This window comes from Rhinatrema bivittatum, chromosome 1 (genome assembly GCF_901001135.1).
Source record: "Rhinatrema bivittatum chromosome 1, aRhiBiv1.1, whole genome shotgun sequence".
NCBI lineage: Eukaryota > Metazoa > Chordata > Amphibia > Gymnophiona > Rhinatrematidae > Rhinatrema > Rhinatrema bivittatum.
Window position 1 is genome coordinate 127366928 of NC_042615.1, and position 12955 is coordinate 127379882.

The 12955-nt window shown below is 42.5% G+C and overlaps 1 protein-coding gene and 1 long non-coding RNA gene across 2 annotated transcripts in view; one reads left to right on the forward strand and one right to left on the reverse strand.

The window, feature by feature from the left end:
• Positions 1–7911, reverse strand: part of LOC115083295 — a 33586-nt gene extending 25675 nt beyond the window's left edge. The window contains exons 1-2 of the long non-coding RNA XR_003854332.1: positions 7779–7911; positions 542–606 (exon numbers count right to left, since the gene is read on the reverse strand). This is a non-coding gene — a long non-coding RNA (uncharacterized LOC115083295). The remainder of the gene's footprint in view (positions 1–541; positions 607–7778) is intronic.
• Positions 4935–12955, forward strand: part of MTMR7 (myotubularin related protein 7) — a 121030-nt gene continuing 113009 nt past the window's right edge. Inside the window, exon 1 of the mRNA XM_029587099.1 lies at positions 4935–5176. Coding sequence (XP_029442959.1) covers positions 5153–5176 — 24 coding nt within the window. The 5' untranslated portion in view covers positions 4935–5152. The remainder of the gene's footprint in view (positions 5177–12955) is intronic.

Below are 12955 nucleotides of genomic sequence, written 5' to 3' on the forward strand. Positions count from 1 at the left end.
AATTACACCCAGGACTCAAGAAGTTATCATAGCCCTCATCTCTTGGATCAGGATTAAAAAGAGTGAGCAAAATGGAAAGGAGATTGAGCCTTAGTATTGGCTGTATACTCCATCAGCTTCTATCAAGGACCACAGTTCAGGAGTTACATAAGTCTTGTTTTGAATGAAATTATTAAATGAGACTGTGAGGGTGATGACACTACTGTGACACTTTTCAGAAGAGAGATACTGTGTATGTGTGTGTGGGGTGGGGGGGGGCAGGGTACATGGGTTATTGGTTGGGGGAAGGAGGGGTAAGGGATATTATGTAAGAGAACCCTGTTGCCTGCCTTTCTCACTGGTGTGGAAATTCAGGTGGCTGTTAAGGTCCATTGCTGAGTTCTGTAGCTGCTTCCGTCCACCGAGTGTGCTTAATGGAGATTTCCTCCCTTCTTGCTGGTTCATCCCATACCCTTCCCCTTCTCTTCTGTCTCACTTACCTCTTTTTGTCCTCCTCATCCACCTCCTCCACTACAGTCTTGTCTTCTATCATTGTACTCACATTGTTCGACCATTACCACTTCCCATCCTCTTCATTCTCATGCATAGTTGTTGCTATCTTGCACACTGTAACACAGATCGACAATACGCAGAAAAACTAGAAAAATTCCACAAACTCTTGCACACAGCAAAGCACTCTTGAAGACAAGCATAGGGCAATGGAATGGGAAACAGTGACGGGAAAACAAGAAACACTAAAGATAACACACTCGGTAATTGCAGACATACACCATCCAAGCCTCTTGGAAGAAAAAAAAAACTACCTCATTGCTTGAGTCCCAAGCTCTCACCGGCTTACTGCACTGGCAATGAGTGGCTGTGCAAACCAGCCTTTTATATCTTTCTAAAGGAGGGGAGAAATTACCACATTTTGTATGTAATAATTACAGCAGCTGCACCAAATAATGCCCAAAACGTTGTTAGTGGGGCCGAGCATTTGTCCAACATATAGTTAAACTTGGTATGTGTGGGGTCACAGCTATATTTAGTGGCAAAGGCTACAGTGGCCCAACTTTAAATAGGTTGTTAGTATGGCTGTTCTAAATATCCTGTGTTAAAGTTTAGCATGGAGTCACTAAAGTGTTATTACAGAACATATATATAGCACAGTACATAGGCATTTCTAAGCCAATGTAATAAAACTGTAGTAAAATTTAGTGTTACATTTTTAGTATTAATTTTTTTACTACCACAGCAATTTTTTTACTTTACTTCCAATGTAATAAGCATAAGTTAACTTTTAATTTAATTTTATTTCCTTTTTAAACTTCAGTGGTCAGAGGTGGAAGTTGAGTTTAATTACACCTCTAACCATTGAATTAAAAAAAATTGGAGTACCTCTGGTCCAGTAATGAGTAACTTGGGACCCTGGAGGCAGAGGCACTCTGTTACCAGGTCAGAATCACCTATCTACCCTCACACTCACTCATATAACCTCCCATCCAAGTGGAGTAGAGAGTGGGAGGGGCAGGTAGGTGGGAAGGGATATTTAGGTAGGTGAGATGGGTAAGTGGGAGAGTGATAGGTTATGAGAGTGAGTGGAAGTGGGTTAGTAAGTAGATGTGGGTAGGTGGGTGGGGATAGGAGAGTAGGTAAGAAGATGGGTAGGTAAGTGGATGGGGTTGTTAGATGAATGGTAGCGGAAATGTAAGTGGGTGAATGACTAGAGGTGGGTTAATGAGTGGGCAGATTAGTTGGGAATAGGTTAGTTGGGGGTGAGGTTTTAGGTAGTGGGGGATGCGTGAGTGAGTGAGTTCAGAGGATGGGTGGAAAAGTGGAGGATATAGTGAAGTGAATAGGGGAAAGGCGGGCATAGTTGGGGTTGGACTAGATCAGTGATGGTGAACTAGTCCTCGAGTGCCACAAACAGGCCAGGTTTTCCGGATATCCACAATGAATATGCATGAGAAAGATTTGCATGCACTGCCTCCATTGTATGCAAATCTATCTCATGCATATTGATTGTGGATATCCTGAAAACCTGGCCTGTTTGTGGCATTCAAGGACTGGAGTTCATCACTGGAATAGATGGCATAGGGCAGTGATGGCGAACTCCAGGGCTTGAGGGCCACAAACAGGCCAGGTTTTCAAGATATCCACAATGAATATGAAGTAAGATAGATTTGCATACAATGGAGGGAGTGCATGCAAATTGCTCTCATGCATAGTCATTTTTGATATTCTGAAAATCTGGCCTGTTTGTGTCACTTGAGGACTGGAGTTCGCCAACCCTGGTATAGGGGGTTCCAGGCTCAGTCTGCCTTGGTGCAAGGCACTTGGACTCACTGATTGTGGGGGCCAAGACTCGGGCTGCACAGGTGTGGGGGTCCTGGATCAAGGGGTTCCATCTCTGAGGGGTTCCAAATTAAAGAATCAGACATTCATCAACTAATCAAGTTGGAGATCCCTGGATGCAGAATTTCTAAATTCCATTCACTTCCCATCGAAGCAAATGGAAGTTAAAACTTTACTTCAGCCATACTCAGTTGGGGTGCCACAAGCTGACTCTTAATCCCTGGGGGGAATCCTTTTTATGGGAAGAAGCTCTCACTTATGCCTCAGATGATGAAACAAGGTCGCCAGTATGTGCATTGTACCTTTAAGTGCTTCCCATGAGGTGAGTGGCTGCAGCAATAGGCAGGACCAGGACTGGGTGTTAAAGTTTACTGATTATTATAGTTAAATTAAAGACCATTTGTCCAAAATGATGAGTGTACGTACATCTGACTGTAGTTACAGGGATCTTTCTGTGTAGGTAGGTGTCCTTCTCTGGATAGAGCCTACTGTGATTTAAAATGTGCATACGCTCCCGGTGGCTGTCCCATGGGAATCCTAGTGGTGGGGTCCCCTTTGCAAAAATCCTATCTTTAGAGATCTTCTTTCCTGTGGACACTCAGCCTGTCCTAATTCCTTGGGTGGAAATCCGGATGGGATTTCCTTCTCTGGCTCTTCCTTTCTTTGATTCAGTTGTTCATTTTCCTTACCTGTTAGTGCAAGTGATTTCTCTGGTGAAAAAATGTAGGAACCAGGATATTCACAGCACTGAAATCCCAGATGGGAAGGCGGATCAAAAACCTCCCCAATACTCTGTAGTTCAAAAAATGCTTTAAGTCAAACAGGTTATTCTCTCTGCCCTCCCTGTCTCCCGTAATAGTATCCAACACTGGTGTTTGCCTACCTAGGGAAAAGAGTAGGCTCACAGATCTTTGATCCCCTGAAGAGAACCCCTTGCCCCAAAGGGGTATCAGGCTTAAAAGTGTATCTCATTGCAAATTATAAGCAGGACCCTCTGGCAGGGTGTGCATAGTAAGGTATCTCTTCTAAAAGAAAACTCCTTTGGGCAAGGCTGGGATGCCCTACCAGAGTATGGAACAAATATCTGTTAACTCTGCAATGGCTCTCTCTAACTGAATCCTAGGAGTCTTAAAATGGCTGGGCTAAATAGCACTGAATCATCCAATTAGAATCTCCGAGTAGGAGAGTCTGAAGGGTATAGATGGCTCCCTCTCTAACAGGCCGATACAGTACAGGAGCGCACTCTTAACCCGCATTTGGACGCGCGTTTTCAACCCGCTAGCTTTACCCCTTACTAGCACGTTGAAAACGCGCGTCCAAATGCGGGTTAAGAGTGTGCTCTGCTGGAGTGCACTGTACTGTATCGGCCTGTTAGAGAGGGAGCCATCTATACCCTTCAGACTCTCCCACCTGGAGATTCTAATTGGATGATTCAGTGCTATTTAGCCCAGCCATTTTAAGACTCCTAGGATTCAGTTAGAGAGAGCCATTGCAGAGTTAACAGATAGCTTTACCCCTTATTCAGTAAGGGGTAATAGCACGTCGAAAATGCGCGCCCAACCCCCCCGAAACTAATAGAGCCCGCAACATGCAAATGCATGTTGATGGCCCTATTAGTTATTCCCGCGTGATTCAGTAAGTAAAATGTGCAGCCAAGCCGCACATTTTACTTTCAGAAATTAGTGCCTACCCAAAGGTAGGCATTAATTTCTGCCGGCACTGGGAAAGTGCACAGAAAAGCAGTAAAAACTGCTTTTCTGTACACCCTCCGACTTAATATCATGGCGATATTAAGTCGGAGGTCCCAAAAGTTAAAAATAATTAAAAAAAAAAAAAAAATTTAAATCGGCCCGCGGCTCGCGGGTTGAAAACCGGACGCTCAGTTTTGCTGGCGTCCGGTTTCCGAATCCGTGGCTGTTAGCGGGTTTGAGAACCGACGCCAGCAAAATTGAGCGTCGGCTGTCAAACTCGCTGACAGCCGCCGCTCCTGTCAAAAAAAAGGTGCTAGGGACGCGCTAGTGTCCCTAGCGCCTCTTTACCGCGGGCCCTAATTTGAATAATTTTTTTTTACTAAATCTCCCGCAACTTTTACTGTATCAGCCTGTAAGTGTGTTCTAAGGATAGGGATAGTGGCATTTAGTGGCCATACTCAGTTGGGGTGCCACACCTATGATAATTTTTATTTGCTTTGTGTGCTTTCAGAGTTATGAAAATTCAAAATGTACAGCAATGCCATATTTATATTAATATTTGAACCTGTTGGTTTTTCAATTTGCTTTTAACTGCTAAACAACAAGCCTGCGCATTCACCAGGCATCAACCAAGGCTGCTAAATTCAAACTGAGTCTAGTAGGAGCCACTAGGCCCTTTAATCTTCATTTACTATTTTGGCAATGGATACAAACTGTTACACCAATAAAATTCCTGGAAAAGGAATTTGCTTGGGCGGAGCTTGTATTTGTGCACGAGGCTAGGACAATCCCCCCCCCCCAGTAGCTGAGAGGAAAAAGGAGGGCTCTAGGACACCGCGGAATCGGACAGCCGCACAGCAGGAGAAAGATAGGGCTGCGGCTGGTGCTGCACGTGAGGGAGGAGCCGCGCGCTGACCTGCACCTATCGGAACCTAGGAGTGCTGCCGCCCACGCGCTGACTCACACCCATTGGAGAGGGGGACGCTGCTGCCCTGCACCTGTTGGAACCCGGGCAACCCTGCTGCCGCGCACGTATTGAGCCCGGGGGCGCTGTGCCAGCACGGCCGTGTGTGTTCAGTCCCGGCTCTCTACCCTCGTGCAAGGTGCGCGAGGGCAACCCGAGCATCATGGAACATATCCGAACGCCGAAGGTAAGTAACGGGACGAGCGCTCCCGTATCTTTCAGGGCTGTGTAACGGGACTATTTATTATGTGGCTTTTGTATAACTGGAAATATTCCGCAAGTATTTAATAGGCGTGCTTTACTGCTTATGCAAAGATTGGCCTGTGCCGGGTGAGTCTGATTGCACGATTCTACTCAGAAAATATGTTTATATCGGGGAGAATTTGTTTTTGTTTTTAATTTTTGGAGAGAGCCGGACATCTGGAGGTGAGACGGAAGACACCTTTTTTTTTCTTCTTTTTTTTAGCGTGTAAAGAGGTGGGATGGTTGGGAACGAGTGTTAAATGGTGGTGTATAATAGAGCTTGAGCATTGAATCATGGCTTTACTACAGCATCATCCCTGCCCGTCCTTGAATACAGAAAAGGCATCTGCTGCCTGTCATTAGCCTTCATTTTGTTCCAGGGCTTGGTCTTGTCAGCATCTGATTTCTGTTTTCGATACTATATAATTCGTCTTCATAGAGATATCCAACCTTAGCGATTTTTTTTTTATAGTTAAGTTATAAGCAGGCTTATAAAAGGCCTAGGATATGTTACAAAGCTTCCCTATTTTCATGTAGCACTGGTGCATCCTAATCAGTGCTCTGAAAGGTAAACAACACAGAGGGAGGGAGAGAGATGTGCTGGCAATTTCTTATCAAAGGGTTTTCATTAAGAAATCGTAAGGAAACCAGAGATTTGCCTGTGTATTGGATACATCCTGTACAAGGAACGGTGGGTGGCCTTATGTGGAGTGCTGCCTGCCCTGCCTCTCTTGTGCCCGTTGTCCCTTGGTTTTACAGGCAGGAGAGAGGAAAATCAGCCCTAGTGTCATAGGAGAAGTACATGATATGCAATGATAGGACATCCCCTGTAAAGCTGCTCCCAGTCACTTTTCTCCTTCCCATATAACTCTGCTCCTAGCTGTTTATTTTCTCCCTATAATCTTCACTCGTACCTGTTTCTTACTCTCCAGCACTTTCATTAAGCTACTCCTTTTTTTATTACCCCTTCTTTCTGTTCCCTCCTCACTCTGTTTTCTTCTTGCTGGCCTTGCTTTCTCCTCTCACTGAAAAAAGGAAACTAGTGGCACCAGTATCTGGAGATTTTACCTGGTGAGGGTAAAGACTGCTAGTGGGAACAGTGATGCAGCAAATAATTTTCCCCAATTCCTGAAAGAAAAATGTTGTCTAGTGCCTAGCTTTTGAGAAAACATTTTCACCCCTGATTATTTGCATAAATGTTGAGCATGAAATGAGAAGCAAGTGCTTGTACTTGAAAGAAATTTGAGGATTTTGTTTGGTTTGGAATATGACCTTAATTTGAATGTTAAGAAACTGTGTGCTGGTTTTCAGTGCACATTTTAAGGCTCAGACACTGTTTATGTAAGATCAAGATATGTCTGTGTTTCCCCCTGTAGTGTGGGCTAGATTGGATTTATTGAATGTATAATTTGTATTTGTTTACCCTTTTCTTCTTTCTTTTGGTTAACTCTATTCTTGATTTTTCATTTGCTGTAAATTATACACTAAATATAAATTAAAAAAAAAATGACGTGAATTAACTATAAGATGCACATTTTAAGTCGGGAAGGTGGGGGAGGCATTCCTGACAGATCACGGCAATTATCCGGGTAAGCAATGGCAGCTTCCGCTACTTACACGGATAAGTCAGTAATTATCTGGCTGTCTGATGCAGTCCATCTCTAGTTATCCGGTTATCTGATTTATCTGGCTAAATGAGTACTTATCCAAGTAGGAGGCGGCTTCTGCTGCCACTTACCTGGATAAATCAGTACTTATTTGGCTAAGTGTTCCAGGCTTTTTTCAATTTTTTTCCGTTTTAAGTGCCAGCTCAGTAGTGCTGGAAATGTAACTCAAGCTCTGACCTAGGGGTTAAGTTTCTAGCGCTAAGAAAGTTGCAGTGGCCAAATGCAGTCTCTCTGCATTGGGGAGTTCTGTTTAGTGCTCTCACTTGCATGGGATTTCCCTGCGGGGGGCTAAGCAGTACTCCCATTTAGGAATGCATATTTTCTCGTACAGAACTCCTTGCTGCATCGTAAGGAAGCTTTGCGCACAGAACATGCGCGTTCAAGTGCAGGCAGAAAGATACATTTAACTGAATGCACCTTTCTGCATTGGCCTGTAAAAGTAGGCATAGTCTCGATAAAGCAGAAAACTTCCATTTTGTTCCATATAAACTCCATAGCCAGTATAGGCACAGAGATGTGCAAATAATATATACTTTGATCTGGAATTACTTTACACCAAAACGTATTGTGTGTGTGTGTGTGTGTGTGTGTGTGTATGTGTGTGTGTTTTGTAAGCAAAAAATGTTTCTGTATCTCTCTGTTCTCAGGAGATATTATACAAAATTCTTGTGTGTTCTTACCTCATAGTCCCTAGATATGCTCTCAGTAGAACTCACACAAGTGATCACCTCTGGCAAAAAGTGTATTAGCATACTCCATGTAAGCATGCACATGCTTCATTCACAGCAGGTAAAATTCCACTTTTCCCTACCTTGGATAACCGCGCACTCAGCAGTGACAATCCAACCCCTCCACCAAAGTAGGGAATATCGAACATACCCTCTAGCGCACGATTCCAACAGGATCTTCACAAAAGCCAGTTTTTCTTCCCTCTTCTGCCATCAGAACCTGAACTGCTTAATCCAGGAACTTCAAGCCCGGATTTATGTGTGCAGGAAGTGGTCCAACCAGCTCTCATCTGGACTACGAAAGCTTTTCAATCTCCAGCCTCAACTCTGCTGAGCTCTGCAAATGAAAAGGCCGAAAGGCTTAAAATATTGTTTGATGTTTGCAGTGTGGGTGTGTTTGGTATGTGTGAGGTGAATGTGGAATGCCCTGTATGAGATGGCAGTGGAGCGGCAAGGAAAGATGGCTGCAGAAAGGGAATCTGTGCTAGGGCCTGAAAGGAGGGCAGTGTATGTGTAATTGTGAGGGGAAGGTAATGGAAGACAGGAAGAGTAAAATTGGGAAGAAAAGGGAATTAGCAGAAAAGTGTTTTGGAAGAAAATGGTAACCAGAACTAGAGGATTTTGGATGGGCATGAGAGAGTGTAACAGATGACAGAAGAGGATTATTGGGATGGGCAAGTGAAGGATTAAGGGATTGGAAGATAGTTTTCAGGGCAGCAGTTAGGAGAGGCAGGTGTGTGAGAAGTCCAAGTGGAGTTGAGAAGTGGAGTCGTTCAGCAGACTGAGAAGAAACATATGTGATGGGAACAGAGGGGCATGCATATGTGGGTGAGAAGCGAGGCAGAACCCACCATGGATTGCATCAACGCAAATAGAAGAAGGAAAGACGATTATCTTAATGGAAGATGTGAAAATTCAAAGAGAAATGTTGTAAGATAGGGAAGAGAAGAGGGAGGAGCTGTATTAGGGATCATATGACTGCCAGGTAGTTTATGGGATATTCAATAGCAGAAAATCATTGTAGGTTTGGATGGAAATATATTTTATTGAAGTACATAGTTTCCAGTGGTTCCAACCACCAAATTAATTCATGCCTTCATATAACTTCTTGAGATGTATTTATTTAAAATCTTTTCTATACCGTCATTCGGTTATATACCATCACAATGGTTAACAAGCAGGCACATAAATTAAAGTAGGTGAATGTGTTCTATAGTACATTCTAAAAGGTGCCAAAAGGTTCAGTTACATTATGCCATAAAATAAAAAAAGTATATTTATCTTAAGCAGTGGAATAATACTACTGAAGTACATGTGTGGGGTGTATGTGTATATATGTGTACAAATATATAGTTTCATTTAAATACCAGAATACATTGCTGCTATAACTTTGCTCTGTTTTTACACACCAGTTTTCTATAATACTTTGCAGCTATAAACTGTACAGTCTGTTCAGCCCCATCCATGTAAATAGATGGAGCAATCAGGTAGCAGAAGACCATTTTGGTCCTAATGATTAAAATTGTTTTGGCACTGGTCTTTAACTGCATATTCTTTTGCATTCTCAAAATTCATGCCATTTTCTTTTTGATTTGCAAGTCATATTGTGGTGGCTGCTTGTTCCTCAAAATAACTGTTCATGATTCTCTTTTAATTACATCAGTCTGTGAAGAGAATTTCATCATGGTTCCCTGAATAAGCAGCTGATTTAAACCACTTTTTGACTTCCCATGATATACCACTTATCCAGGTAACTGAAGTGATGCAAGCTCCTTTTGGTGGAAGGCTGAAGGCAGGCTTCCTCCGAGGTTGTACTCCAGGGGTGGCCATCTCTAGTCCTCAAGAGCCACGAACAGACTTATTTTTCAGGATATCCGTAATGAATGTGCATGAGATATATTTGCAAATGATGGATGCAATGCATGCAAATTTATCCATATTTATTGTTGATATCCTGAAAACCTGGCTTGTTTGTGGCTCTTGAGGACTGGAGTTGGCCACCCCCTGCTCTACTTCCTTAAATATCACACAAGCTCCAGCAGGGTTACTTCAGTGGTGTGCACAATTATCCACCCTTCTACCCAGGAGCCTCATAAATAAACTGAGCAGTCTAGGGATGGTTCCCAAGGTTGTTGAGTGGAAAAATAAGGGTAGTGGTAAATGGAGTTCACACCGAGAAAAGATGGTTAATCAAGTAGAGTGCTTCGGATCAGCCCTGGAGCTGGTTCTGTTAAATATTTTCACAAGTGATGATATTGCAAAGTAGTTAGTAGAAAAGGTGCCGTGTGCATATTTAAAATGATATTAAGATCTGCAACAGGCTGGTCACAACTGATGGAGTAAACGAGGGAATAATCCAATACTAGCTAGCTAAGTCTTAATGCAAAAAAAAGTGTAGTCTTGCACTTAGAATGACTAACTCCAAGAGAGCAGTAAATGATGGGTGAGATACTGATATGCACTGTCTAAAATATTTAGACAGAACCCAAAACAATTCTTCAGGGAGCTGAGAGAGAACAATAGTGCAATAAAAACATCACCAACCAAACCTTGAAGTTTTCTGCATCACAATTCCATAGAACAGAACAGAGAAACAGAATGGCTACTCAGCATACAAAGACCATGAAAAAGGCAAACATCACAACTGTGGAATGGCCTGAAGTAACAAGAAGAGCTGGAAATCAGGTAAAGAAGAGCCCCAAACTGGAACAGCCCCTGGCTCTGATGGAGTGCCCAGGCTCAAACATTTAACATCCCTCTATCAAGATTTGGCAAACTGCAAAAATAATCAGACAGCTAGAACTAACACCACAATAGCTAACCACCGACCGGAAGAACGCTTCTCCTTCCAAATGGAGACCCGAGTAGCATCCCCAAAAACTACTGACCAATAATGTGCTTATCTACATTCTGCAAGCTGTTCACTGCAATAGATGCAGATAAACTGTATGGTCATATACTTTAATAACATCATGATGACATAATAGAGCATATGGAACTAAAGATGAGTTGATGTTGAATAAAGTCACAGTGGCCAGCTGTAAGTAAAGTTGAAACCTCAGTATAGCCTGGGCTGATGATAAAAAAAAAAAATAGCTTTCAGTAGTTTCCCACAATCTTGCATAAGTTACCTTGAAATGTACCACGTGAACCTTAGATTGATTGAATACATCAAGCTTACTACAAAAGTGTGGTAGACTATGCTCCATCTGAATTATAAAGATGGAGTAGTGTACTTGGATTTTCAGAAGGCATGTGACAAAATCCCTCATGAGAGGCTTCTAAGAAATCTTAAAAAGTCATGGGATAGGAGGGGATGGCCTTTTGTAGATTACAAAATTGTTAAAAGATAGGAAACAGCTCCCCTATGAGGAAAGGCTAAAGAGGTTAGGGCTGTTCAGCTTGGAGGCTGAGAGGGGTATATGATAGAGGTCTTTAAAATCATGAAAGGTCTAGAATGGGTAAATGTGAATCAGTTATTTACTCTTTTGGATAACAGAAGGACTAGGGGGACTCCATGAAGTTAGCAAGTAGCACCTTTAAAACTAATTAGAGAAAATTATTTTTCACTCAATGCACAATTAAGCTCTGGAATTTGTTGCCAGAGGATGTGGTTAGTGTAGCTGAGTTTAAAAAAGGGTTTGGATAAGTTCTTGGAGGAGAAGTCCATTAACTGCTATTAATCAACTTGTCTTAAGGAATTGCCTCTGCTATTACTGGCATCAGTAGCATGGGATCTACTTAGTGTTTAGGTAATTGCCAGGTATTTGTAGTCTGGATTGGCCACTGTTGGAAACAGGAGGCTGGGCTTGATGGACTCTTGGTCTGATCCAATATGGCAATTAAAAAAAAAAAGATATATTATTCCTGATATCTGAATCCAACTAGGAATATTCAGGGCGATTCCCTGTTGCCATTCTTGTTTTTGTCTGGTACTGAATCCATGGAGTGCTCCTTATTAACTTCTTGGACTGTGTCTGTTGCCTCGATCCTACAGACCCAATTGACCCACAGATAACATCACATCTACTATTCATAGCTAATTTGAAGCTTTATAGCTCCTGTGACCATCACTTTGTGTAACAATTCTTAAGTAATGAAGAGCTTCTCAGATGATAGGATGACATACGGCCTGGACAAATGTAAGGTGACCTTCCTTTAAAGGAAAACTAAGTAAAACCGAGAACATCTTTTGCTGAAAATTGTAACATGAAAGAACTTTGAGCAGGAAGGTGTATATGAATGTGTAGGAGCAGAGGAAGGTGAAACAATCCAGCACAAGTTCTGAGAGAAACGATCAGCAAAAAACAATATAGGAGAGAGAAATACATATTGAAAAGTGGGGAAAGGGTAACTGGAATCAGACCACAGTCAACGCTAGGCCCCGACTTTTATGGTCTGGGATACTGATACGCAGATTGGGAAAAAAAGCAATGGACTTCTTCAACGGCCAGTATGAAAAGCAAAGCATGTTCAAGCTGCATTGTCTGATTGGAAATATTACTACCCTTAACATCAGGCTTGGGGTAACCAGCATGGAGTGGCAGTTACTACCCTTAACAGAGACTTAGGGGTAACTTGCCCAGAGCGGCAGTTACTACCATATGAAACTTGCTGGGCAGACTGGATAGACCATTTGGTCTTTTTCTGCCCTTGTTACCTAAGAACATAAAAACATGCCATACTGGGTCAGACCAAGGGTCCATCAAGCCCAGCATCCTGTTTCCAACAGTGGCCAATCCAGGCCATAAGAACCTGGCAAGTATCCAAAAACTAAGTCTATTCCATGTTACTGTTGCTAATGTCAGTGGTTATTCTCTAAGTGAACTTAATAGCAGGTAATGGACTTCTCCAAGAACTTATCCAATCCTTTTTTAAACACAGCTATACAAACTGCACTAACCACATCCTCTGGCAACAAATTCCAGAGTTTAATTGTGCGTTGAGTAAAAAAGAACTTTCTCCGATTAGTTTTAAATGTGCCACATGCTAACTTCATGGAGTGCCCCCTAGTCTTTCTATTATCCGAAAGAGTAAATAACCGATTCACATCTACCCGTTCTAGACCTCTCATTATTTTAAACACCTTTATCATACCCTCCCTTAGCCGTCTCTTCTCCAAGCTGAAAAGTCCTAACCTCTTTAGTCTTTCCTCATAGTTGACTTGCAATCCCCATACTCTTCTATAGTTTTGCAGTTGTAGGCTGGCCTCACAAAGAACTTGAACTGTTGAATGTAAGAGCAACAACACTCTTTCATGCCCAACGGGTAATCTGTGAAACCCAGTGCATGCTGAGATTGCACATCCCAAGAGCTGTTATAATGAAA